The sequence below is a fragment of the Bactrocera dorsalis genome, chromosome 2, assembly GCF_023373825.1.
Source record: "Bactrocera dorsalis isolate Fly_Bdor chromosome 2, ASM2337382v1, whole genome shotgun sequence".
Taxonomy (NCBI): Eukaryota; Metazoa; Arthropoda; class Insecta; order Diptera; family Tephritidae; genus Bactrocera; species Bactrocera dorsalis.
Genome location: NC_064304.1, coordinates 88,481,222 through 88,504,711, shown reverse-complemented (window position 1 = coordinate 88,504,711; position 23,490 = coordinate 88,481,222). Strand labels below are relative to the sequence as shown.

Here is a 23,490-nt window from a genome sequence, read left to right as displayed (position 1 = left end):
TATCTGAATCGGCTTTAAACAGTTATTTTAGTCTATATGTGTGTAATTTTTTTAGTGCTTAATATTAATGAAAACGGTCGATACGTTGGTTTAAACCACATATCTTTAATACAATGATATCGAATTTTCTGCTTGATATTTTCTTAATATATGAAACCCTTTAGTTGGGTTTATATTACACAAATCTCATTTAAGTGTATCATGCTGTTTTCTTACTTCCCCCATAGATATAGTAGCCACGGTAAAAACTATAAATCGTAGCTTAATTTCGAAAAACATTAAGTCAAAAATTAGAAGCTCGTAAAACTTTGAATTTTGGCCACCATATATTTTCAGCGAAGCTGGCAATGCTTTGCAAAACATACATTCCACAAAAAGTAAAGGTGGTAAATAATTGATAGAGATAAAGAGTGATAGACGGAAAGTGGAGAATATCACTGCATAGTTCGAACTATTTAAAATGTAGAAAAACCTTTAAAAAATCTACTAATATATTGCAAAACGCTAAAGGACTTAATAAATAATAAGTGGATAACAAAGTGTGAGTAAAATTCGTTCAGTACGATATAGAGTTCTAGAGTTTTGGCAGACGTATGTATGTTAATACGCCTAATCGTTTTTTTTCCACTACATAGTGAAAAATTATCGATATGGTCTGAAATTGTGTCAAATTATTAATCTTTGTTTTAGTAATAAAAACAAATTTTAACTCTTTTATATTGATTAAATATTGTGGCGTTGATATGAAAAATTCGAAGAAAGCACATAAATAAGAAAAAATGAGAAACCTTCAGCAAGGGTTGTAACTTAACCTAATGGGGTTTGACAAATGTCCATTAAGAATTGTGAGTTTACAAAAAATATGTTTGCATACAAATTAGATGAAATTGAAATTTTTCGTAATGTTATTAAGTAAAAATTAGAATATATAAATTAAATAAATGAGAGTATAAAGTGTTTTTTTTTATATAAATTGCATTATTCGTTTTGCTTTCATTTATATATTGTATTGTTATCGTGCAAACTGATTTCCATTCGGCGCGACGACACAAATATCTGGCTCAGCGATGCAGTTATGTGCTGTAAATCGTAGTACATGTTTGTGCCAGAAAAATAATTTAACAAGTAGTGGAAAGGGTTTAAACTTAAAGTTTACGTTATGCATACATGCGATAATTTCCAAAAAAAATTTACGCCCATCTTATTTAATTAATGCTGAAACTTGGTTAAAGAATAATCAGTGATATAATGTGTGCAAAGGCAATTATGCTAATAAAAATGCTGTAGTAGGCTGTTGGTAGTGAGTTTTTATTTTACGCCAATTGTTCTTCCAATTAGATTTTAATTTTTTTTCATCGAGATTTTACTTTAGGAAAATATGCAAAGGCTGGACCAAAATTTTATATTAAAATAACAAAGTCATATAAAAACAATGTAAACATAAAACATTTATTTTGATCCAACAAAAAATAAAATAATTTAAAAATTCAACTTATGAATTGTAACATTTAAACAATAAGTCAAAAATTGTAGAAAAACCTTTAAAAAATCTACTAATATATTGCAAAACGCTAAATGAAAATTTTGGTGCCTTAAACTCTTTATTTAAATATAGTTTACTTTACTTCGAATATATTCTGTTTGTGAGTTCAATTCAAAAAGCCTATTTTCTAATACAATATATGAATTAAATACTGGTCATAGTAATATTTACTATATATCACATTTATGTTTAATTATTGTTAATCATAATTCGGCCGCTACAGCAACAACAACAACCCCTAAGGGCAATATTGTTGTTATGTACGTCAACACTTTGCCTTTACACTTAGTTCAATCAAATTAATATATAACATACTAAAAGGCCATGTGCCATTTGAACTTTTTCAATTTATATTAATTTAAGAAGGGGTGTATTCAAATAATAGCTATGTGCATAACTGCTGTTGCTCAATTCACATGTTGACCAATGTTACTGCTTTCGTGTTTGCAAGCACAGAAAGCCGATTTCACTAAATATGCACAAGTAACGCTCAATACACGTAAGGGCCCATTAAATCACAATTGCAATGCGAATGGGGAATTGAAAATTTAACCCATGTATTAATTTTTTGCGCCTTACACATAGCATATTTCGAAGGGGCTTTTAATTACATGGGTTTGCAGTTAAGTGTTATTAAGTTTTAGATGTATTCTTTGCTACAAGTGATCACAGAAAGTTTGCTAATCTGTTTTTATGAACCTTAATTAATCAATCAGTGTTATTAAAAGACATCCTAATAGTAATACACAGGATTTTATATTGAACGTAGAACTGAAATAACTATGCCAAAAATTTCAGTAAAGTTTGTAAGTACTGCTGAAAGAATAAATGAATTGTAAAAATTGTCCAGGTTTTTATAAAAGAGGAAACAAAATTAACGCCAATCATGTTTCTAACCTTGAACTGGACTTCATAAAAAGCGGCTTCGCGAGTGTGAAATTTGCTTATTTGTTTGGATTACATTATCGCTTACATACAAATAGACGGAGCGGAACTCAGATAAGAGTTAATGAACATGAAGATAAAAATTGTTCTTTCTTTTGCCTTGAAAATGTACCATTATTGTTTAAAAGGTCTTTTATCTCTATGTTTATTGGCGCCCTATCAGAGTAGGCGTGGTGCTTAAGTAGGCATAAACTCTTATAAGTATACTATTAATAGCTGCCATTTATGTAGGATAAATAATTTTGTTTTTGCGAGCATTTCCGTTGCATTGCTCTTCGGAGTACATAGTATGTAAGATATTAACACGTTTTCTTTATAATTTTAATAATTTGTATTTGTAATTATTTAGAATAAGTTATGAAACGGTAAGTGCAGGCAATGTGGTGGTAGTGAGTATTATAATCAAAAAATTCAAAATATAATAAATGTAATATTAGAGCGGTTTCATTCAGAGTATAGCGATATTTTAATCCTATTTTATTGGCCCCTGTTTCGTGTTTCTTTTCGTTTGCCGATTCAAAATAAAAGATCTGCGTAAAATTAAATTGGTTTTTTAGTATTTAAACTACCACCAGCATTACCTTTCGCGCAATTAATGTATTTAATTGGCAATATATCTATTAAGACTTTGGCACATGAATTCAAATAACGAGTGGGGAAACCAAATTGCAAGACGCATCGATCACGAGTACTCACTTCCGCCCAAACATTACCCGCTTACGTCTGCATTTGATAAGTAAGGATGTGTGTACGTTTGAGCAGTGAAAATTAACATGGGTTTTTCTCTTAATTTCTGTTTATCTTTTTCACTACCACAATGCCAGATCTATACCTGCAAACGTAAAGAGAAATGTCAGAAGGAACCGAAAAATTGTTGGACTCGGATGGACCATGCCATAATTTGGCGGAAGAGCTATTACGTGAAATGCCAGATATGAAAGACGAGATTGAGCAGGAATTAAAGGATGCATTGTCAAAAAATAATGATAGTAAAATAAAAAATATACAACAAAAATACATGGATGGAGGAACACTTAAAGAAAAAGTTGGGGACAATTTGTCTAAGCCACATAAAGATCTTGAAATAACGGAAGATTTTGAGGAATCAATGTTGTCGGTAGAGGTCGCAAATAACTTGCTAACCAAAGTAACCGTAGAAAATTGTGAAAATGAAAATGCGAAAACGGAGATAATGAAAATGGACACAGGTTGTCAGGAGAATAATAACGGAGTACGCTCTATCGACAGTATGAATGGAGATAATGACGAAAACGTTGATCAAAGATCCCAAAATGAATATGAAAACATCACAAATACAGAAACCAATATCCGTAAACGTGAGAATGAATGTTCTGAAAGTGATAGTACAATCTTGCAAGACGGTCCAACTGCCAAACAAGCGAAATTGGAGGTTCCTGGCGAAAGGAAGTCAATTATTGAAGTTCATATCTCTAATAAGGGGATGGATAATGAAGAAGATACTGCAGAGTTGGAACGCATACGTAAACTGAAGGAGCAAACTATTATTGAATTGCATAGATTAAAGAGTCAAGAGGATAAACTACTCAGAATCGAGAATATAAACAAGCAATTACAAAAAAATATTGAACAAAAGCGAGAGCAAAATGAAGCAAATGAGACGGAGGATAATAATGGAAAGGATGATGTAGCTCGAGAAGAAGAAGAATTTGTAAGTAAAGACATCGACATCGAGAATAGTCATAACAAAAAACTGACAATTGGAAATGTCGATGACAATGGCCAAAATGTCATTTCGAAAGATCTGCCGAAACTTAATGCGGACGGTAAACCGTCTTATACACATGATAACAACGAAATGAAGAAAGATACAGATGTTGTAAAAGAGTCTGCAAATGAAAAAATTAAAACTACAACGTTAACAGAAATAGCGACGACATCCGCTCAAATCACGTCTACAGTACTCAATGATGATAGTAATCACTTTAACATGGGCGAACATGAAAATCATACCCCACCAGAAGAACTCACAGCCGAAGAAGCTGTTCGCGATCAAGAGTTACGCGCATCGGGTGCAACATTTCTTCAGCATTTACCTTGCTTTAAGCTTCAACACAATTCGGAAAGTGCTGCAAGAGCAATCTCCAAAGACAATGTTGTAGTTGACCATGCAATACCGAGGTGCCGGGAATGTCGACGCCGCAATTCTCAGGGCGGTTCAGACGTCTATTGTAGATTTTATGAATTTCGGCGATTGCAGTACAACGAAATGGGTGAATTAGTGGTTTCTGGTTTCCCCAATCCATATACTGATCCGACTGCCGACGATTTGCGCATATGGCAACCAGATGAGCATAGCGTGCCTACTGCAGGATGGATGGACATCCAAGTAGCTCGCTATATACTGCTACATGCTGGTGACCAATTTTGCTATCTGTGGCAACAGGAGGCTGAGGCCTTGCGTTTACACGAAAACCCGAACAGTATAATCGCCTGGAAGAAGGTGGTACAAGGTTTACGTGAGATATGCGATGTGTGCGATACAACACTTTTTAATTTTCATTGGACTTGCGACAAATGTGGCTTTGGTGTGTGCCTTGATTGTTTCAAAGACCGTAAAGAGCAGCGCAGTTGTCGAAAGAGGCGCACTGGTGATAAGACGCAACGTGGACATGATGAATTCCATTGGATGCTATGTACAGCAACCACGCCTAGTCATCAAAAACATGAACTACGTGATCTCATGCTTACACAGATCATTGCTAGTGATGCGCTAAACGTTTTGGGCCGTCTCTTACATGATATTCGTGCCATGTGGCAAGTGCCTCAAATGTGCGGCTGCTTGTTAAGCAAACAGAACCTTTCGCCAGATACAGAACTAGGTATTTTAATACAGGACATGATCAAAGAATCTCAATTAAAGCAGCAAACGAGCGCTTCATCGCTAGCTACTGAAGAGACATTACGTAAGCAGGCGCGAATGGAAGAATTGCATGCTAAAAAGTTAGAGTTTGCACGAGCAAGAGGTATTGATTATGTGCCAGGTCGTGTATGGACCAAGCAAACTTTGGGAAAGGACCCCATAACAACCGCTTTTGATAATTTTAAACATATAAACTTTTTACGGAAAGGTTTGGCAGGCTTACGTCGATTTTTGCCGCCACGCGCAATGACTTTAACGCATTCGACAATGCTAGCACCTGGTGTACCACATGAATGGTTATGTGATGGCAAGCTACTGCGATTAACGAATGCTATGCATCCCGATAATCGTATACTTTTTCAGGAGGTATGGAAATGTGGTCAGCCCGTTATGATATCGGAAGTAGCGCGATCACTGAATTTGGACTTATGGCGTCCCGAAGCCTTCTGTAAGGATTTCGGCGACAAACCAAACGATTTGATAAACTGCCTAAATGGCAATTTAGTGCCGAACCAACCGATGCGTTATTTTTGGGAAGGATTCCAATGTATTAAGAAGCGATTGCTAGATGGCAATGGTAAACCCATGTTACTGAAACTGAAAGACTGGCCACCGGGCGATGATTTTGCTGAAATATTACCGACGCGTTTTGCGGATCTCATGACCGGCCTTCCCATGCCCGAATACACATTGCGTACTGGGAATTTGAATATTGCCAGCTGCTTGCCGAAGATGTTTGTACCACCCGATTTGGGACCGAAAATGTACAATGCATACGGCTCTGCATTGCATCCTGACAAAGGCACCACTAATTTGCATTTGGACATTTCTGACGCTGTAAATATAATGGTATATGTGGGCGTGCCACAAGACGCGGATAGTAAACCACAATTGGTAGCTACACAAAAAGCAATCGCTTTGGGTGGCTGCGATTATTTGACACGCGCCCGATGCCAAACACCTGACGTCCTCCCGGGCGCATTGTGGCACATTTTCCCTGCTCGAGACGCTGATAAAATCCGCGATCTCCTCAATCGCGTGACAATAGAGAAGGGTTTTCGTTTAGAGCCCGACCACGACCCTATACATGATCAGAATTGGTATTTGGACGACAAATTGCGTGCTCGCCTATTCAAGGAGTATGGTGTAGAAGGCTATCCTATCGTACAGTGCCTGGGTGACGCAGTGTTCATCCCGGCTGGTGCACCACATCAAGTACAAAATCTCCATAATTGCATAAAAGTAGCAGAGGACTTTGTATCACCAGAGAACATAACGCATTGTTATCATTTAACCCATGAATTTCGTCATTTATCACATTCACACACCAATCACGAGGACAAATTACAGATTAAAAACATAATTTATCATGCCATCAAAGATTGCTGTCATATATTAGTGCGCGCTTTGGATCAACGGCTTGACGAAGAGTTAGCTAAGGTGGAGGAGCAGCATGCAAAGGCTGAAATGAGCCTCCGTGAAGGAACAGAACTCGAAGCCAAACTCAAAGGCAACCAATAAGATTAAGCTTCTTTTTATTAATAACTACTATACAACTTACAGTTAAATAATACTGATATACTTAAATTTGTATTGCAGTAATAGATACATAAGTACATACTGTGTAACTCTACATGTAATTATAAATAAATATCTAAAAATTCTTTTTATTAAATCTGTTGTCTTGAGAATGGTTGTGATTTCAATGGCGAATTTTTAAGTCGATTTAGGATCGAAAAACATATATTCATGTATATATTTTGATATAAGTATATATGTATACTACTTGACAGCAACCGATCATTTCATACCGTCGAAAATTGGAAGAGAGTACAATTCTTTGCTTGGCAAATATTTCGTCAGATTGTTTAAATTTCATTAAGTTCCATTATATAACCAACTTATTTTTTAGAAATATCCACTATATATTCCTCTGGACGGACTCACATATTTGCATTCTATATATGGACGCTATAAGATATATATGCGTTTCTATGTATAGATATTGCATATATCGAAGCAAGCTTTTAAAACAACAGTCTTTTTTTGATTTTCCAGGAAAATATCACGCGTATTCTGAGTCGCTTTGCTCCAATAAGATCTTTATGTCACTCTAGGAAAGATGAACGAACCAATTAGCTGTTTAAATGTAAATTATAATTACCATCAAAAGAGGTCAATTAATTAAAACAGCTACATTAGTGCTTAGTGATATTTGCAGTAATTTTATAATAGTATAAGGAATTAAGTTTTGATACATTTGAGATAAATTATACGAGACGAAGATGACGGTCGATTTCAACGATTACTTTTGGGTAAGCAATAATTGAAATTATATAACTCTTTTATTTATGTAATTTATTGTACTATCTTATCATAAAGGGGGAGAAGAACAATGGGTTCGATGTACTCTATCACAATATGAAATTTGGTTGGGTGGCGAGCAAAGAGCTTTCAGAGTTCTTTCGCGAAAAGTCCAATATTGAAGAACAGAACTCGAAATTAATGGCTAAGTTGGCGCACAAAGCCAGTACAGGTACACTGAACAGCACATTTGCCCCCGTCTGGACTATATTACGCACTTCAGCCGAGAAGTTATCCACACTACATCTGCAAATGGTGCAAAAGCTCACGGAGCTTGTGAAGGATGTCGCTAAGTATGCCGATGAATTGCATAAAAAACACAAAACCGTTAAGGAGGAAGAATCACATACCTTGGAATCTGTGCAAGCGATGCAGACATCAACAGCTGCTGTTCAAAAGCTACGTGACCTTTACGCGAGCAAAGTGCTGGAATTGGAAAAATTGCGCAAGGACAATGCCTCACAGAAGGACATTGAAAAAGTCGAAGCAAAATTACGTAAACTACAAGATGAATATAAATCGCTACTCGATAAGCATAATCCGATCAAGAATGACTTCGAGCGGCGCATGACACAGACGTGCAAGGTATGTATTAACATATTAAAAGTTATAGAATTGTATCTTCATACCTTACGACATACACATCTCTACTTTAAAGCGTTTTCAAGAAATTGAAGAAGTCCATTTGCGTCAAATGAAAGAGTTCTTATCCACATTTTTGGAGATGCTGCAAAATAATCATGACATGGTTGGACAGGTTGGTATACCCCCTTTTTAAAGCAATAGTAATTATTTCCAAAAAAAAAAAAAAAATGATTCCCTTCTCAGGTGCATTCGGATTTTAAGCGTCAATTTAATGATATGACCGTTGATAAACTTTTAGAGCAATTTGTGCTAAACAAATACACTGGCTTGGAGAAACCAGGTTAGTGCCATTTAAAATATACGAAACTTTTTTCATTAACTATAGTTCACTTAAATTCGTAATTGTAGAAGTTCCCGAACTCGAAATCATTCCACTCTCTATACAACAGCAGTCCGTCTCAGCTACGCGCTTAAATCATCCAGGCGGTACTACTGCGGCTGCTTCCAATTCCAATTCAGCCACAAGCATACAAGGTGCCATATCACGTATTACTAGCGGTAGCATATCAATGGATCAACGTGGCAGTGTTGGTGTCGAGGCCGGTTCTTTAGGCAGTGGTGGTGGCGGTATTGGTGCAGTAGGTGGTAGTGGCAGTGGCAGTAATAGCCTACTAAACGCTGATGACAACATTTTGGGCATGCAGGCATCACCACGCGCAACATCACCGATTTTATTGAACACCGCCGCTGATGTTATATCAGGTACTAGCGTAAGCACTGCACCAGCAGCATTGCTGACAAACACATCGACGAACACTTCCACAGTGCGCAGCAATTTCCTGAATTGGTTTTCTTCAAGCATTCCAAGCAGCAAGCAACAACCAGCAAATTCCAACGCAGGAGCTACTGCTGCAGCAACAACCGCTAATAGCGGTGGTGGGAATTTCGGTACGGATAGCATTGGTACTACCCACACCGGCACAGCCATCATGAAAAATTCCCTAAACTCAGAGCTTCAGTCACTGCAGGATAATAATAATCAAGGTTCATTTATGTCGTCTGCTTTAACACAATTACCAGAACAATGTAACACCACTAACAACACTACTACTTCTACTACTACTATTTCCTCTACTTCTGCTAGTTCTCCTAATATTTATACTACTACAAATAATACTTTTACCAACAATACTGTTACGTCAACCACATCCTCCTCCCTAACAAGTAGGTTTACTATGTTTTCTCCTTCATTTTATTTCTATTATTATTATTGTTTTTTGTTTGGTTTTAACAAACTCTTTTAAATTAAAAATTTCTTTTGATTTTCTGTTTATTTTTGCTATTTCTATTATTTGTCCATGTGGTTTTTGTTATGTGATGTGAAAAAATGTCTTATTTCATTATTTAGCCGACAGCGGTTGCATTTCATTTGAAAATTGAAGCATACTTTGAAATTACTAAAGTGACTACCCGTATGTAAAGTGACTACCCGTGACATAGTAATAATGCTGTCAAGGAGGGATTTTTCTATCTTAGAGTAGTAGCTTTTCGTTCAACAAATTTTATAGACATTATAACGCTAATATTAGGGATTATTAAGTTACATATACATACAGCAATATCTTGGAGATAGCATATAGTTTTGCAGGAATTTTAATTATTTATATTTTAGCGACGTTTATGAGTAAGTGTGTGTGAGTATACCTATATTGGCAACTGACTCTGTGAGCTCTGCGTCCGTCGATCGTCTCTGGCCCACAATCAAATATGTATATTTTCGAACCGAAATGATTGTGTTTCCGTTATTAATCAACTCCTAATTCCATTTCTACCTCAAAAACCAAATATGCTTAAATTTAGATCAAACATTAGTCGAGCCGAATCTGCAACAACGCACATCTTCACCAACGCCGACAGGCAGCAGTTCAGCAGTGAATCGAAATTACACCGAACCGCTTTCTACATCACTCAATGAACGTTCTAATCATATGCATAACAATCCGCATTCAGCGTCCATGAGTGGCGCGGCTGTATCAGCGTCTAGTGCGGGTGCATCTGTGGGAAACTCACGGCGCACAACCTCGCTTTTAAATATTTTCACATCAAATTCTCAGGGTGAGAAGGAAAAGAACACAATCAAACTTACATATAATACACATTTCACATTTTTATTTTATATTAAAGTAAATTACTTTTGTACTAGCACTGCAGTTTTGCGTTGGAATGTGGACATTACACACATAAATTTTAATACACTGGTCTTCCTTTGGTACTTTTCATTAAGTTTTCCTTTATATATGTATATGTATACATGAACGTATATATGTATGTTGATGTCTTCTCTTAACTACTTCTCTTTTTATGGAATCTTCTCAGCAAATTTTTGATTTCTGTGGTGACTTGGGAATAACGTTATCTTCCGTTATTTTTTTTATAGTTTTTATTTTAATATTTTTTATTACTATAAATTTTTTCCAAGTTAATTATTGTATATTTGTTTTCTTTTTAATAACTTCCATTTTATTCTTAGTTTTAGCTTAAAATATTCTTTCAAAGCCATAATGTAATTAAAAATATAGTGTTAAATTTTTCAGTGCGTGGATTTATCGATGTATGCTATACTTTTTTTTTGTATAATACATTTATTCTGTGCATATTCGGTTAGTCAGGCAATAAATAATGTTTTGGTTGAGGTTCGGATTTCTCAGACAGTTTATTTGCAGGTATTTCACTTTGCACGGCTTTTACTCGTTTTCGTTTATTTTAATTAAAGCTGTAGCGTTTATACTGGTTTTTGCAATATTCTACTGTCAGCTCAATGCCTATCTTTTATATATGTATTGTATTTATTTAAAAGCATGCATTCATCTCATTAAAGTCTGCGTTAAGTTTATCGAACATTATTTACTAATTTTCCAATTGCGATTACTAATTTCTAATGTATGCAAGGTGATACATAATTCTATATAATGAGGTACATCAAAATTTACTTTCAAATAAAAAATTTCTAGAATTTTGTTTCCTGTAAAAACACGGCCTTTTCTGAAATATTCATTTAGAAAATGTAAATTTCTCATACCTCAATTATAAATGGATCCTAACCTCGTTTAAAATATGTAATATTTCATATTTCTATATGCACAGTATCTGGTATTTTGCGTAGCCGTCGAGATAAAGCGAAAACTAAAAAGTCTAAAAAGAAGAAAGATGGCGAAGCGGCAGATAACATACAAGAAGAGCAACAGGGAAGGTAATTTCATTTGATAATGATTTATCGGTATTGTTTGGACACTGACGCATCATTACGTTTATGTAGTGTGGATCGCGCCAACAACTCCTATGATACTGACGATATCAATAGAATGAAAACACAAAATTCCAGCGGCAGCAGTGCCGGAGGATTGGGTTTATCATCTGCTTCAGCACCGGGCAGCGTGGACTCGTCGGGCGGTGGTGCCGGTGCTCTTGGCGTAAATATATCGGAAAATATTGGAAGTAGCTCGGCAGGCAATGCTATTAACGCAACAAATAATACAAACAAAAATAGCAGCGCTTCTGGAAATGGCACAGCCAGTGGTGGTGTAGGAGGCACCAAAGCATACGGGGCTAATGAGGTTGACGAGGATGGATACAGCAAGCAACCACCCAAAGAAATTGCCTGGGACGAAAATCACGATAAAAGTGAGTGAAAAAAATTAACAAGTAAATAAATAAATACATATTTGTTTGTTATATTTGTCTAAATTAGCTGGAAGTTTCTACTCTGATTCCGACTCAGATTCAGACAACGATAAGCCAGAAAGACGCATACATGTGAAGATAAAGCCACTGAACAATGGCCAAGCGCCAATGTCCGCAAGTGTAGATGAGTTGCGCGCTACTGTAGAGAATATATCACTGTCGCCCACCAGCGTATTTTCGGTACAAAAATAAATAAAATTTATTGCAAAAAGTTATAATGCTTTCAATATGTAAACATATCATTAACACTTAACAGACTTTTAATCAACAACACAGCAATCAGCAGTTGCAGCAATCTCGTATCGCTTCGCGTCAGCAATCGCCTGAGATATCCAATGCGTCCACACCAACCGCCACGGTGCATCCATATGCACCACTACAAAGTCCTACTCTCTCCATGTCGAATAACTCGAGGTGATTTACATTGAACTACTGTAATTGGTTCCTCTTTATAAATAAGTACATTCTTCCGCAGATACGCCGACTTAGGCGATATATTTTCTGAGTTGGGCGATGTAAGTGCCTCTGCGCCCGCTTCCGCCACTCTTTCGAAATCAAATAGCCGGCAAATACCCACACCAACCTCCGCTAACAGTATTGCAATACCAAGACCACCTTCACGTCGCTCCGAAATGGTAATGGCGCCTTCAGTAGCAGCGGCTCGTGGGCGCATTAGTCCATCTCCAGCAATGAATCGCGCAGACAGTGTTGGCAGTTTAGAATTCCGCACTGCTATCGGTGGGATAGGGTCATCGCGTGGTCCATCGCCGCTCACCATTGGCATTTCAGACACGATTCCATTAGCGGTGGCATTCCATGAAATTATACACGCATACTTTAGGTACGTATGTATTATACAGAAAAACGCTTCATGCCTTTATAATATTGATATTTTACTCGTTTCGACAGGGGTAGCGATGAATCGCGCTGTCAGGTGAAAATCTCTGGCGATATGATGTTATCCTTTCCAGCTGGGATTGTAGGCCTTCTAGCGAATAATCCAAATCCAGCGAAACTCGGCTTTCGTATCAAGAATGTTCAAAATTTGGAAAATTTACTACCAAATTCAAAATTAGTGCAAATGTGAGTATTTAAAATTTAAAATGGAATTATAATTATTAATTGAAGAGAACGTCGTCAGTGCGTAGCTAGCACGCTGCGCTATATATTATCATCTGGGCACTGCTAACTGGAAAATTGTACAGCGCTAATATAAAAAAATATTGCTAAACATTACATTGTAAAATATTAACCTTTCGAACCTTACGTTCTCTAATGCCACTCAATTCAATGCAATATTATATATAACCTCTTCCCAGCGATCGTAATCAATCGAGCACCTTTAGTACATTATTGGAATTCAATATGCCTGCATTGACCGCATTGTTGCGTCACCAAGCCGAGCATAACCCCAACGCGTCATACTTTAATGTGGACATATTGAAATACCAAGTGCGCTCTAAGCCTGGTGCCTCATCGTGTCCTTTCCAGTTGGTTTCTTATTGGAAGTGTGAACCTACGTTTACGGCGCTCAAAATTGATTACAAATACAATAACCATGCAATGGCAAACGCATCACCACTACTGAATGTCACACTCTCGGTGCCGGTGAACGGTTTGGTTCGTAATGTGCAATCGAAACCACATTCCGCGTGGTAAATACAATTCGATGAATAAAACAAATATGAATAAAGTAAACATGTTTGATCATTATAGGCTAGGTGAATCAAATCGTTTGGTTTGGAATTTCACAGATATCTCGCAAAATTCACAGGATGGCGGTGTTGGTACGCTGCGTGCACGTCTTGAACTTAACGATGGTCCATCCATTCCAGCCTTATTGACCACACAATTTAATTGTGAGGGGACTACTTTATCGGGCATAGAGTTCGAACTGCAAGGCAGCGGTTATCGTCTGTCTTTGGTAAAGCGTCGTTTCGTTTCGGGTAAGTTAAGGTTCATACCTGGAGATTAATCTGATTAGATTAATTTCCAAATACATATATATGGAACAATGTAATTCTCATCTATCTTTTAGGAAAATACGTATGCGAGGGCGATGGCGTTCGCAGTGGTGCCACTCCAACGCCACCGTCTGTGGGATCATCTAGTCCATTTTCAGCGAAATCAAATTAGTTCCAAACTATTTAAAATACTAAAAAGAAACCAATAATATTAGCAGTAGCAAATGTGTTACAAATACCACACAAAGTCCAATAAAATGTGAATTTAAATATCAACAACTACTCAAGAATATAACGGCAAAACATATTCTTGTAATTTACAGTATATACAGCTAAATCTACATACATACACATTCATACGCGCTGAGAGTTTCCTGCATGTGTGCAAGTAGAAAAATAGGCTCGTGAATTAGTAAAAATTTATTAATAAAAAACTTGAAACGGAGGCACGAAAATGTCTTTCAACACATTATTTATAAGTTATATTGAAAAATAATGACTAAGGAATTTATTAATATGCTTTGCTAATTGTGTGTATTGCATTTGAATATTCAATGGACGAATCCAGGAACCCAAAAGCAATTGTGGTGAAATATCGAATCTAAAGAACAAAAATTAGCCTTGCTTACCTTTGTTGTTTTCTTTTTTGATCATGCAAACATTTACATATGTAAGTTCATTATTAGAGCTGTATGCCTAAGTTTGTACCGAGTATATTATGTCGAAAACAAATGAAATCGGTTTTTGAATTTGTATTTAATTTGCAATAGTATTCTATTAATATTACGAAAAATATATATGAGTCTATTGTCTATGTACTGGAGAAAATTGTACTTTTATGTATTGTATTGTTAAAACCTTATTATTAAAGAGTGTTTATGTAGATTTTATAAATGTATACATGCATAAACATTTGTACATGCTAATATTACTGTAGAACACTAAGTGTTGATTTTATGTTTATTTTTTAATAGAAAGGAAATAAAATAATAAAACTTCAACAGGAAGCTAAAATTGTATGTAAAATTGTGAAGAACTTATATTATATGGTACTAAAAATGCCTTTAAAATCTACATTCACACACAAATTCTGATCAAAATTAAAACTCTATTTAACATTATTCATGCTAGTTTTTTTTTTTATTTCATATCGTATATATATGTAGGTATATAATATATATTTGATATATATATATATGCTTTCATAATTTGTTTATTTTTCCTCCCCTTCCTTTATCTAATTTAATATAAGTTCTTACTATGGTCATATTTGTTTTACTCATAATCACTTTAAAGACTATGTACAATAAACATGAATAAGCTATAACTACACATATGCATATATAAAAATCTGTTTTCTTTTTGACTGCTTGAAAAATTTGCCGAAAGTAACAAATAATACTAATAATAATGTCCACGTTTCTTATGCTACAACAAATTATTTGTGGCGTTTGGCCCTCACATGAAACATGTTTACTCCTGCTTGGTATAGTAAAAATCTTGTAATATTGAAATTAAAGTAATCACTTATTTTTTTGTAATAAAACTGTTTTTTTTTTTATATTGTGTAGATAAAACTTCTATCCGTTCTTTCCTGACATGCCTGGCACACGATATAGGAGCTCCCCATCATCATCATAATACGCGTCCTCTACACGATAAGTTCCACCCTTACGCCATACTTTGCGTGGAATATGTATATGGTCTTTAACGCGAGTTATTTCAAAGCGTTTTTGATCCTCAGTGCTGATAACAATTTCATTGCATTCATATTTTTCGATTGCATTATTATCAGCGAATGGATTATTATTTGGGGACTTCGAAATTATTCCAGTTCCGCTCGGGTTGTGTAATTTAGAAGTTGATTGCTGTTCAATCGTTTCTTGATTAACTGTCTGATTTTCGTTATTGGCCAACTCACTAGAGCAAACTGATAATTCGGTTGGAGATAGTTTAAACTTTTTCAACTCTTGTAGGCGCATTCTCCGTTTGTCGTACACTTTTTGTAGCAAATATGTTTCTTCTTCAGCTGATGTGGCCTTTGGAACTTTCTCCATAGTTCGTGAATTTCCTGAAGTGATCTTTGGTGCATCTTCTTTTTCTGCATATTTATCACAACTTGTAATAATGGAGAGAAATTCTTGTTTTGTTGGTCGCGACAAAGCTGGTTTAGGGGGCAAGCCCCTGGAAACTGCAAGTAAGTCTTCTGTTCGTCTAGTGGCAAACTTTTGCAAGTGAGCTTGAAAATCGGGAGGCAATTTCAATAATTGTGGATCCGAACGGAATTTTTCCCAATTTTGTATAACCACTTCATCGTGTTTGCGTATGCGATGTTCACTGCGCGCTTGCCATTTTGCGGTTATTATTTTCTTAACCACTTCCGGTGTAGCTGGAAAACTTTCAGCCAAACGATCAGCTGTCCACTCCTCAGGGTCACGTGAATGCAATGTACGCATTTGCTCTTTCTCAGCATAAGTTAGCAAATTCGGCAGCTTCGTTTCACGGAAGTATTTTTGTTTAACCATAATATGGCGAATCCTTTCACGCTGTTGAATCATTTCACGTTCATATTCACGATGCATATGATTGGTTGTCATAAAATCCGATTCCAAGTCACCGAACCCTTCAGGATCTTGTTCTAAATGTTCGTCAACACTTTCCATGCTACTGAGCTGATGCCCGATTCCAGGATTAGATCGACGACCAACACCACGCGCCATACATGCAATAGCCAGGTGCAATTGTCGAATTTGGTTTTTTGGCAACATTTTCAGTTTTAGATAACTCTTTCAAGTAAAAGTCCACAAATTGAATCTTTAAGTAATTTTAAAATCTAATACATAATTTATTAAATATAGGAATTCCAATGGAACCAACCAAAAATCTGTTCGTATAACATACAGCTGATTTGCCTTCTGTTGGCAGAGAACGTGAACGTTCTTACAGCTGTTTTGTTTTGAACGTTTCGCCGCCGAATATGACATTAATTGCCGCCGCTGTATTAAAATTAGTTTACTAGACAAAAGGAAACTCAGAAAATTTACCGCTAAAAATGTTTTCCCTTGCTTAAAATAGATTTTTTTGATATCTGGTTGAGGAATATTTTTTGAATGCCTGTTGTTTTTTGAATGTTTTTCTTTTTTATTAAAAAATGTAAATATTACATATTTATGCATTTGTTATATCAATGTAAATTCATATTTGGGAAATTTTTGCTTTAGGTTTCCAAGTTTATTCCCTTTTTGTCAGAAAGCTGCCTCGATAAGATCACTCCCACTGATAATAGCGTCAGAACCCACAACAATTTGAGAACCCGTAAGGCGCGCTATTAAATTACAAGCAGCAATCTCAGCGTATGTCACTCCACCGAGAACAAAGATAAATAAGTTACGTTTTCTTAGAGGAAATATATCCTTGGAGTCATTCAATTTAATGGAGTTTGCGAACGATTTGGCATTGTGTGCTGCGCCATCAGGTGAGTGCATAATTAACTTGTCCACCATACCTACTTTGCTGGAAAATTCTTCCGCGGACTGGGCTTTTAGTAAGCACGAGCAGAGTTGTGCCACAACTGGGATATAAAGATTATTAAACACGTAACTAGCGCAGCTGGGCGAACTTAGGACATTACGAACATCAGTATCATTGCTTACGTTAGAGTTGACAGGCGTTGGCTCAGCACCAGTAGTTGAAACCATTAATCTCAGTCTATTTGCGTTTGCTTGAAATTCGGTTTGTTGGAATTTGGGTAACGGCAAATTTGAGAGTATTTTCGCAGATGTGTTTACTCTATCTTCTTCCCACATCATCGGTAACAGCCCGGCTATCGCCAATTGTTGAAAAATAACCAAGTGTTGTTGACCAAAGTAGTTACAATAGTTGCGTGCAAATTGTGACAACTCATCGACAGTTATTCCAGCACATAAGTGCAATAGGCAAAGCAAACGAAGAGTATTGTACTTTTGTCCATCTGTTGTGAGTAGTTCATCGATTTCTGTATGAATTCGTTTGCGCGCTACATTATTAAGTATATCTTCCTCCAAGGATTGCACACGACGAAAGTTACCACCCAACATGTCTATAATTTGTTCGCTGGCGTTTAGGTGCCGCATAACCTTTGCTTTAAGCTCCGTAACCTTTGGCAACTTGCGAGCCACATAGTCGTGCATCTCATCAAGTTTCATGTCACCCAATTTTTGAACTTCTAATCCGATAGCTTTTGCTTGTGCACGTATTTGGCTGCTAGCTTGCGCAAAATGCTTGTACCGATTTTCACCATAAATTTCATCGCTCATTGCGTTCATACGTATGCTTGGGAGTTTACATGGCTTTACCTTGCTTACTGGTGGCTTTTCACATTGTTTTTGCTGATAAGCTCGATGAGGTAGTTGAAAAATTTCTAACTTTTGTTTTGAAATTTTATTTGAATGCGTTTCCAACTCGATTTCTGCGGCTCGTCGATTAAAAACTTCCAGAAATAATCCAGCATAAATAGCCGGGGTTAGTAAACTAGATGCATAATCTTTGTCACGATCCATGATAAGAAGAGAGGCGAATTCGGTGGATGACTCACTACAATTATCATTACCAGGCTTGTTAAGAGTTTGCAACATTTTTACTAAAGATGCAGAATGTTCACCAAAAGTGAAAATTACTTCGGGTCGTCCACAAACGATTTGCAATACTCGGAGAGATTGTGCTATTACTGGTAATAGAGAGGTATCCTTGCGTAAAAATAGTGTGGAGAAAACCTAAAGATAAGCGCTCACATTATTATACTAACCGACATATAACGAAACCGCAGGTACTCACATTTGGTATTTCCAAACTTAGCACATTTTGATCGAGACAGATAAAGTCCCAGTTGTAACGATGCAGTTGAACTAATCCGTAAAGGCCTTCCTCTTCCAACAACATATGGAAATGGGTAAAGCATGTGGGCACACATATTATATGAAAACTTTTTACTGCGGCATCGAGATCAGTCGGTTCTAGCCGCTCTAATTCATGTATATGCCTTAAGATCTGTTGAAATGTTTCCAATTTGCTGTGTATTAAAAAAATGTGGATTTGATGTTCAGCAGTACGTGAAATAATGTGATCACCATCAAATTTGAAGATTCTTTGTATGCCTTTCAGTTTCAACCAGGATGCAGCGCAAATATGCTCCAAAGGTTTAATTAGTCCTGGTTCAATTATAAGGTCTTTTTTGCCTGGAATAGAACATATGATCGCCTGTAATTTTTCCTGTGCGATAAGTTGGATGCCCTGCAATTTTTTATCCAATCCGGCCTCCATTGTTTATATTCGTTCCCGTTACAATTACTTCATAAATTGCGATGGAAATTTATTGACCATTGTCAGTCGATCAAAACAAATTATTTTAATTGTGACTCAATGCTGTGCAGTAATGAAAACATTGCAGACGTGTTCCTGTTGATTTGCAGAGGTTTGCAGAGTTGTCAAAAACAGCTGTTTCGAAGCTAGGTGCACACACAATAAATACAAAAGAGTGAAATATTTTGTAAGAATTGGTGTTGCATTGTCAATCAGTGAAGTGTATCCAGAAATAAACTCATTTTCCAAACAATGAGTATTTGTTTAGTTCACAAAACTGTTTCTTGTGGTGATTGTTAGTTCAATTTCGAATGTATTTAATCCGATGCAGCAACCAGAAGGGAGTAAACTAGAAAGAAAGCAGCCATCAATTTATTAATCTGAATTAACTTTCATAATGGAAAATTCTTTTTTTTTACCTTTCAGCATCAACTCTGTGTACAGCTGAAATGAAAACTAAAAATGTCATATGCTGCGGCGAATACAAGCGGTGCTCATTTGCAAAAAATATTTTTCACTCTTTTCCCGTCAAAAATGCTCCAATAAGATAACTTATACACGGCGAAAAACACATTCTCTCACTAACACACCCAACAATAGACAAGAGAATATCATAGGAAAGCAGCTGTAGCGCGAAACAAGTGAAGTAAAACAAGTTTTCGATGGAGAAATCTTGAGGAGAAATGTATGTCAAAATTACAGTCAGTCGCTCTGAAAAGGTCTTTGTGTTTGGACAATAATTGCAAATTTCTCGGTGAAAAAATTTCAACGCGTTGCTGTGTTTTTCTCGTTGTACACACACGTTCAACTTGAGTTTGATTTAATTAATTGATTGCAAAACAAAGTGAGTGCGGAAAGACTACCAGCAGTGAAATTGTGATTAAAATTTAGCAAACAACAATTAACGTGGAATGCAGATAAAGTAAATTCGCTATTGAAGGTTGTTGCTAATTAAATATGAAAATTGTTTGGTAATTTTGAGAAATATGCTAGTGAAAATACATAAGTTATAAAGGTATTTGGTGGAGTTCATCATAATAAATTTCTTAAATATTTGTGAACGGTGATTTTGTGAAGTGGTTTGTGTGTGTTTATCGCAAAAAAAGAGAGCCATAAAGAGCATAAAAGTTTGACAACGGGCCAAAAACGACCATCAACGAATTCTCAGCAGAAAATAAACAAAACAAACGGTTATTGATATTCAAGAAAATACCAAAATTACTGTTCATATTAATAACCAAAAGGTAAATCCTAATTAAATTTGTTTTATGAAATATCTTCAACTATATTTATCAATATATACTATATATTAATATATGAATTTATTTGGTCTAAAAATAACTATACATAATGTAAATAACTCGTAGAAATGTCAAATGAAATAATAACTATTAAATGCGAATGCGGTAGAAATTAAATTACCCTTCCGGCAGATTTAGTATTTGCCGCATTCAACATTAAAGTTGCCATAGTTGCTATATCTTCTCATACTCACCTATTCTACTCAAATGCTTGCTTATTCGCTCATCACGTTTCTATTAACGATGGCTGACGTTGCTTTTCTTCACGCCTCGTCCCTACTGCTGCTCAACAAAACAACAATCTCTGCAGCAGCAGCCGTCGCAGTCGCTGTAACAGACTGAGCCAAGACTGTTAACAAAGGTGATTATTGTTTGCGGAGGTGAGGGCGTGCTGTGGATTGGTTTTCGTTTTCCTATTTCTAGTATCTCATAAAATACTCACATTATCTATGTTTTTCCCTTCAAATGTTGCATTCGTACTTCAACAAAAATGCCGTTTTAAACTCTCACCACTAAGAGAATGTTGGAAAATTAAGATTTTTATTTGTTTGGGACAATCAGAGTCAACGAAAGGTAATTAATGTATTTTAAAGTGTAATCCTCCGATGCTGGCACTGTTCTGCTGTATATTACCAAATATTTTTAAGGCTACCTGCCAAACATGCTACCGTTGTGGTGGTTTACCATTGTATTATTGTGGCGCCAGATTTACCAAAGACTTCGAATAAAAATGGTCTCTAGTTAGCAATAGGTCGATAATGTAATTAATTTGAAGGAAATTGAGAAAGCGGATTGAAAAAAAAACAGAAATTTATAAAACTCAGATTATATGTGCACATTATAAGCTATAAAATAATATTCGTAAAATAAATTATATGACAAAATATCTGAAAACGCCTTGTTTGCAAATAAAAAATAATATTATTTTTTATCATTTACTACAAATCAAATATTTGTTTAGTGGGAGTAAGAACGAAAAATTTTATAATGGCGTAATTACGGTTCGAATAGTCGTCACATTTTAGCGCCGCTTCCTCAATCGCTTGTATTGTTTTCAAAATATTTTTTCCTTAAAATCTGCATAGATATTACTCAATCAGCAATTACTTGCTTAGCTATTAATATGCGTGAAAGTGTGCCGAAAACCCAAATGTACTCAAAACCAAATGCTTTCATTTACATTATTTGGCTACTTTCCAAAAGTTGCCACAGTTCCAACTGAGTTTCCACAGCACAGCATTTGGGAGAAGAAAATTTAATAGATTTTTGGTTTGAATCAAAATATTTTTTCTGAGTAACGATGGCCCTGCTTAAGTCTTTATGTGTATGTTCATATGTATTTACGTGCGCCTTTATAAATATGCGATATTTAATAGTAATATTTGAAATAAATGAAAATTGAAGTCTATATTAGTTTCATGCAAAAAACTTCTGCAAATTCCAAGCTCTCCCACGTTTCTATCTGTACGAGAAAAGTATTTAACTCATAATAAAACGTAGTCGGTGAACCAATGTCAATGTTCCAATGGACATAGTTAGTCTTGTAGCCATAGTTGTCATTCATTATATTTACATCACGTTCATAATGTTAAAACTTATTCAATGCACTCGCTTCATTACTGCTCAATTATTCCTGTTGCGGCTGCGTTACTGCCACGAACAAAGTATATATTGTATAATGAATGTTAAGGTCTGTGAAGCGGAATCAAAGCTAATGGTGTGACAGTAAATTAAATTGGCTGCTAGGATTACAATTTAAAACAAAATTGTGAGATATACATACATATGTATGTATCTCTTATAAAAAGAACCGACGGCAATCAACGCTATATGAAGTGTTATTTGAAGTACCAGACTGTATAATTCTAACAATATTTTTACGTTTTGATTGCTATGTAAATTATGATACAGTGTATAGGCATTTTCCTTCCAAAAACTAATATACCTCTGAACATAACTAATGTCACTATCATGATAACATTAACTAGCGCGTGTTCTTACTCCTGTTTTAAATAATCTAGCCACTAATGTAATTCATGAGTAAGTGCTAATTTATACTTGTTAGTTGCTTCGGAGCGGACTTTAAGCTTCCAATGTTAAATTTAGAAAAAGGAATAATAAAGCGAGTAATTTTGAACAATCCTGAATCCGGCTTTTTTCTAACTTTGCATTGTCTGCGAAGTCTTGACTACTCTATTTTTAATGTTTGTGTCTATTTACATATGCATATACCTATTATAATTATACATATGTATACTTATGGTATGGTATAAACAAACATAATTAGTAAGTAAAATTTTTGTGCGGTCAACCGCAGATTTTTATGTGATATCCATTTTACGCTCGACATGTTGATAAATGTTGGCTTCAAACGTTTATCCATAGGTGCATATGTGCTCACATGTGGGGCGACGTCACAAAGCATTTCTTCATTGTTTTAAGTTCATTTAGACTCTGTATACCATATATAAAATAATGCGATCATTCTTCAGCGAAAATGAGTTCGGGAATGAACCAAATTTCACTTGAATAACTCTCGATTGGACTTCAGTGGAAATGATGAAGCTATGTTTCTATTGTCACACACCGACGCAAAAATTCGGTTTTATTACGACTAAAGAGCACTCGAAACACTTCTCAAAATCAGTTATTCGTTGTTTTTGTTGGATTATGAATTTGCGAGGCACCCACTTTGCACAGAGCTTTCGCCTCTTTAAGCTTGGCAACTATCTTTTCATCGGTGGATTTCCCTGAGCCCAAATTCAACAGCATTTTCCTCCAAAAAGCAATGATTTATTAACACACGAA

At 35.7% G+C, this 23,490-nt stretch overlaps 5 protein-coding genes across 13 annotated transcripts in view; 3 read left to right on the top strand and 2 right to left on the bottom strand.

The window, feature by feature from the left end:
- The first annotated feature begins 383 nt into the window (after nt 1-383).
- LOC105229604 (F-BAR domain only protein 2) lies at nt 384-15,165 on the top strand. Of its 6 annotated transcripts, none has more exons than XM_011209999.4 (16): nt 384-541; nt 7,449-7,705; nt 7,773-8,339; nt 8,413-8,511; nt 8,583-8,679; nt 8,748-9,287; nt 10,200-10,454; nt 11,484-11,589; nt 11,656-12,020; nt 12,088-12,260; nt 12,337-12,494; nt 12,556-12,921; nt 12,990-13,163; nt 13,400-13,735; nt 13,797-14,026; nt 14,119-15,058. In XM_011209999.4, exons 2-16 carry the CDS (start codon nt 7,676-7,678, stop codon nt 14,214-14,216), a joined length of 3,594 nt encoding a protein of 1,197 aa, XP_011208301.2. In that variant the 5' UTR covers nt 384-541; nt 7,449-7,675; the 3' UTR covers nt 14,217-15,058. The 6 variants fall into 6 exon arrangements, with proteins under 6 accessions (XP_011208301.2, XP_029407601.2, XP_011208303.2 ...); XM_029551741.2 differs by having other exon boundaries at nt 8,748-9,563; nt 14,119-15,013; XM_011210001.4 differs by lacking the exon at nt 10,200-10,454 and having other exon boundaries at nt 8,748-9,383; nt 14,119-15,165.
- LOC109579198 (lysine-specific demethylase 3A) lies at nt 559-7,065 on the top strand. 2 transcript variants are annotated; one of them, XM_049448295.1, is made up of 2 exons: nt 559-845; nt 3,313-7,065. In XM_049448295.1, the coding sequence occupies exon 2, from the start codon at nt 3,339-3,341 to the stop codon at nt 6,909-6,911; it is 3,573 nt and encodes a 1,190-aa protein (XP_049304252.1). In that variant the 5' UTR covers nt 559-845; nt 3,313-3,338; the 3' UTR covers nt 6,912-7,065. The 2 variants fall into 2 exon arrangements, with proteins under 2 accessions (XP_049304252.1, XP_049304253.1); XM_049448296.1 differs by lacking the exon at nt 559-845 and adding an exon at nt 1,325-2,349.
- Nucleotides 15,166-15,465: 300 nt separating the features above from the next.
- Ngrn (Neugrin) lies at nt 15,466-16,823 on the bottom strand. Its single transcript, XM_029551743.2, has one exon. It carries the CDS (start codon nt 16,810-16,812, stop codon nt 15,625-15,627), a length of 1,188 nt encoding a protein of 395 aa, XP_029407603.2. The 5' UTR covers nt 16,813-16,823; the 3' UTR covers nt 15,466-15,624.
- Nucleotides 16,824-16,852: 29 nt separating this feature from the next.
- Nucleotides 16,853-19,822, bottom strand: LOC105229600 (vacuolar protein sorting-associated protein 33B). The gene is made up of 3 exons (XM_011209993.4): nt 19,801-19,822; nt 18,857-19,730; nt 16,853-18,795 (listed from the first exon to the last, which is right to left on the bottom strand). The coding sequence occupies exons 2-3, from the start codon at nt 19,340-19,342 to the stop codon at nt 17,290-17,292; spliced, it is 1,992 nt and encodes a 663-aa protein (XP_011208295.2). The 5' UTR covers nt 19,343-19,730; nt 19,801-19,822; the 3' UTR covers nt 16,853-17,289.
- A 140-nt stretch (nt 19,823-19,962) lies between these two features.
- Nucleotides 19,963-23,490, top strand: part of LOC105229647 (furin-like protease 1) — a 298,513-nt gene continuing 294,985 nt past the window's right edge. For all 3 annotated transcript variants that reach the window (XM_049448292.1, XM_049448290.1, XM_049448291.1), the window contains exon 1: nt 19,963-20,625. The gene's annotated coding sequence lies outside the window, so the exon portion shown is untranslated. The remainder of the gene's footprint in view (nt 20,626-23,490) is intronic.

Excerpts from the sequence above, each read along its gene's own strand:
- LOC109579198 (XM_049448295.1), top strand. The coding sequence starts at position 3,339 with ATGTCAGAAGGAACCGAAAAATTGTTGGACTCGGATGGACCATGCCAT.
- LOC105229604 (XM_029551741.2), top strand. The coding sequence starts at position 7,676 with ATGACGGTCGATTTCAACGATTACTTTTGG. Across the intron at positions 12,495-12,555 it reads TCCATGTCGAATAACTCGAG|ATACGCCGACTTAGGCGATA; the intron begins GTGATTTACATT and ends ATTCTTCCGCAG. Across the intron at positions 13,736-13,796 it reads TCGAAACCACATTCCGCGTG|GCTAGGTGAATCAAATCGTT; the intron begins GTAAATACAATT and ends TGATCATTATAG.
- Ngrn (XM_029551743.2), bottom strand. The coding sequence starts at position 16,812 with ATGTTGCCAAAAAACCAAATTCGACAATTGCACCTGGCTATTGCATGT.
- LOC105229600 (XM_011209993.4), bottom strand. The coding sequence starts at position 19,342 with ATGGAGGCCGGATTGGATAAAAAATTGCAGGGCATCCAACTTATCGCA. Across the intron at positions 18,796-18,856 it reads TAAGTTTGGAAATACCAAAT|GTTTTCTCCACACTATTTTT; the intron begins GTGAGTACCTGC and ends GCTTATCTTTAG.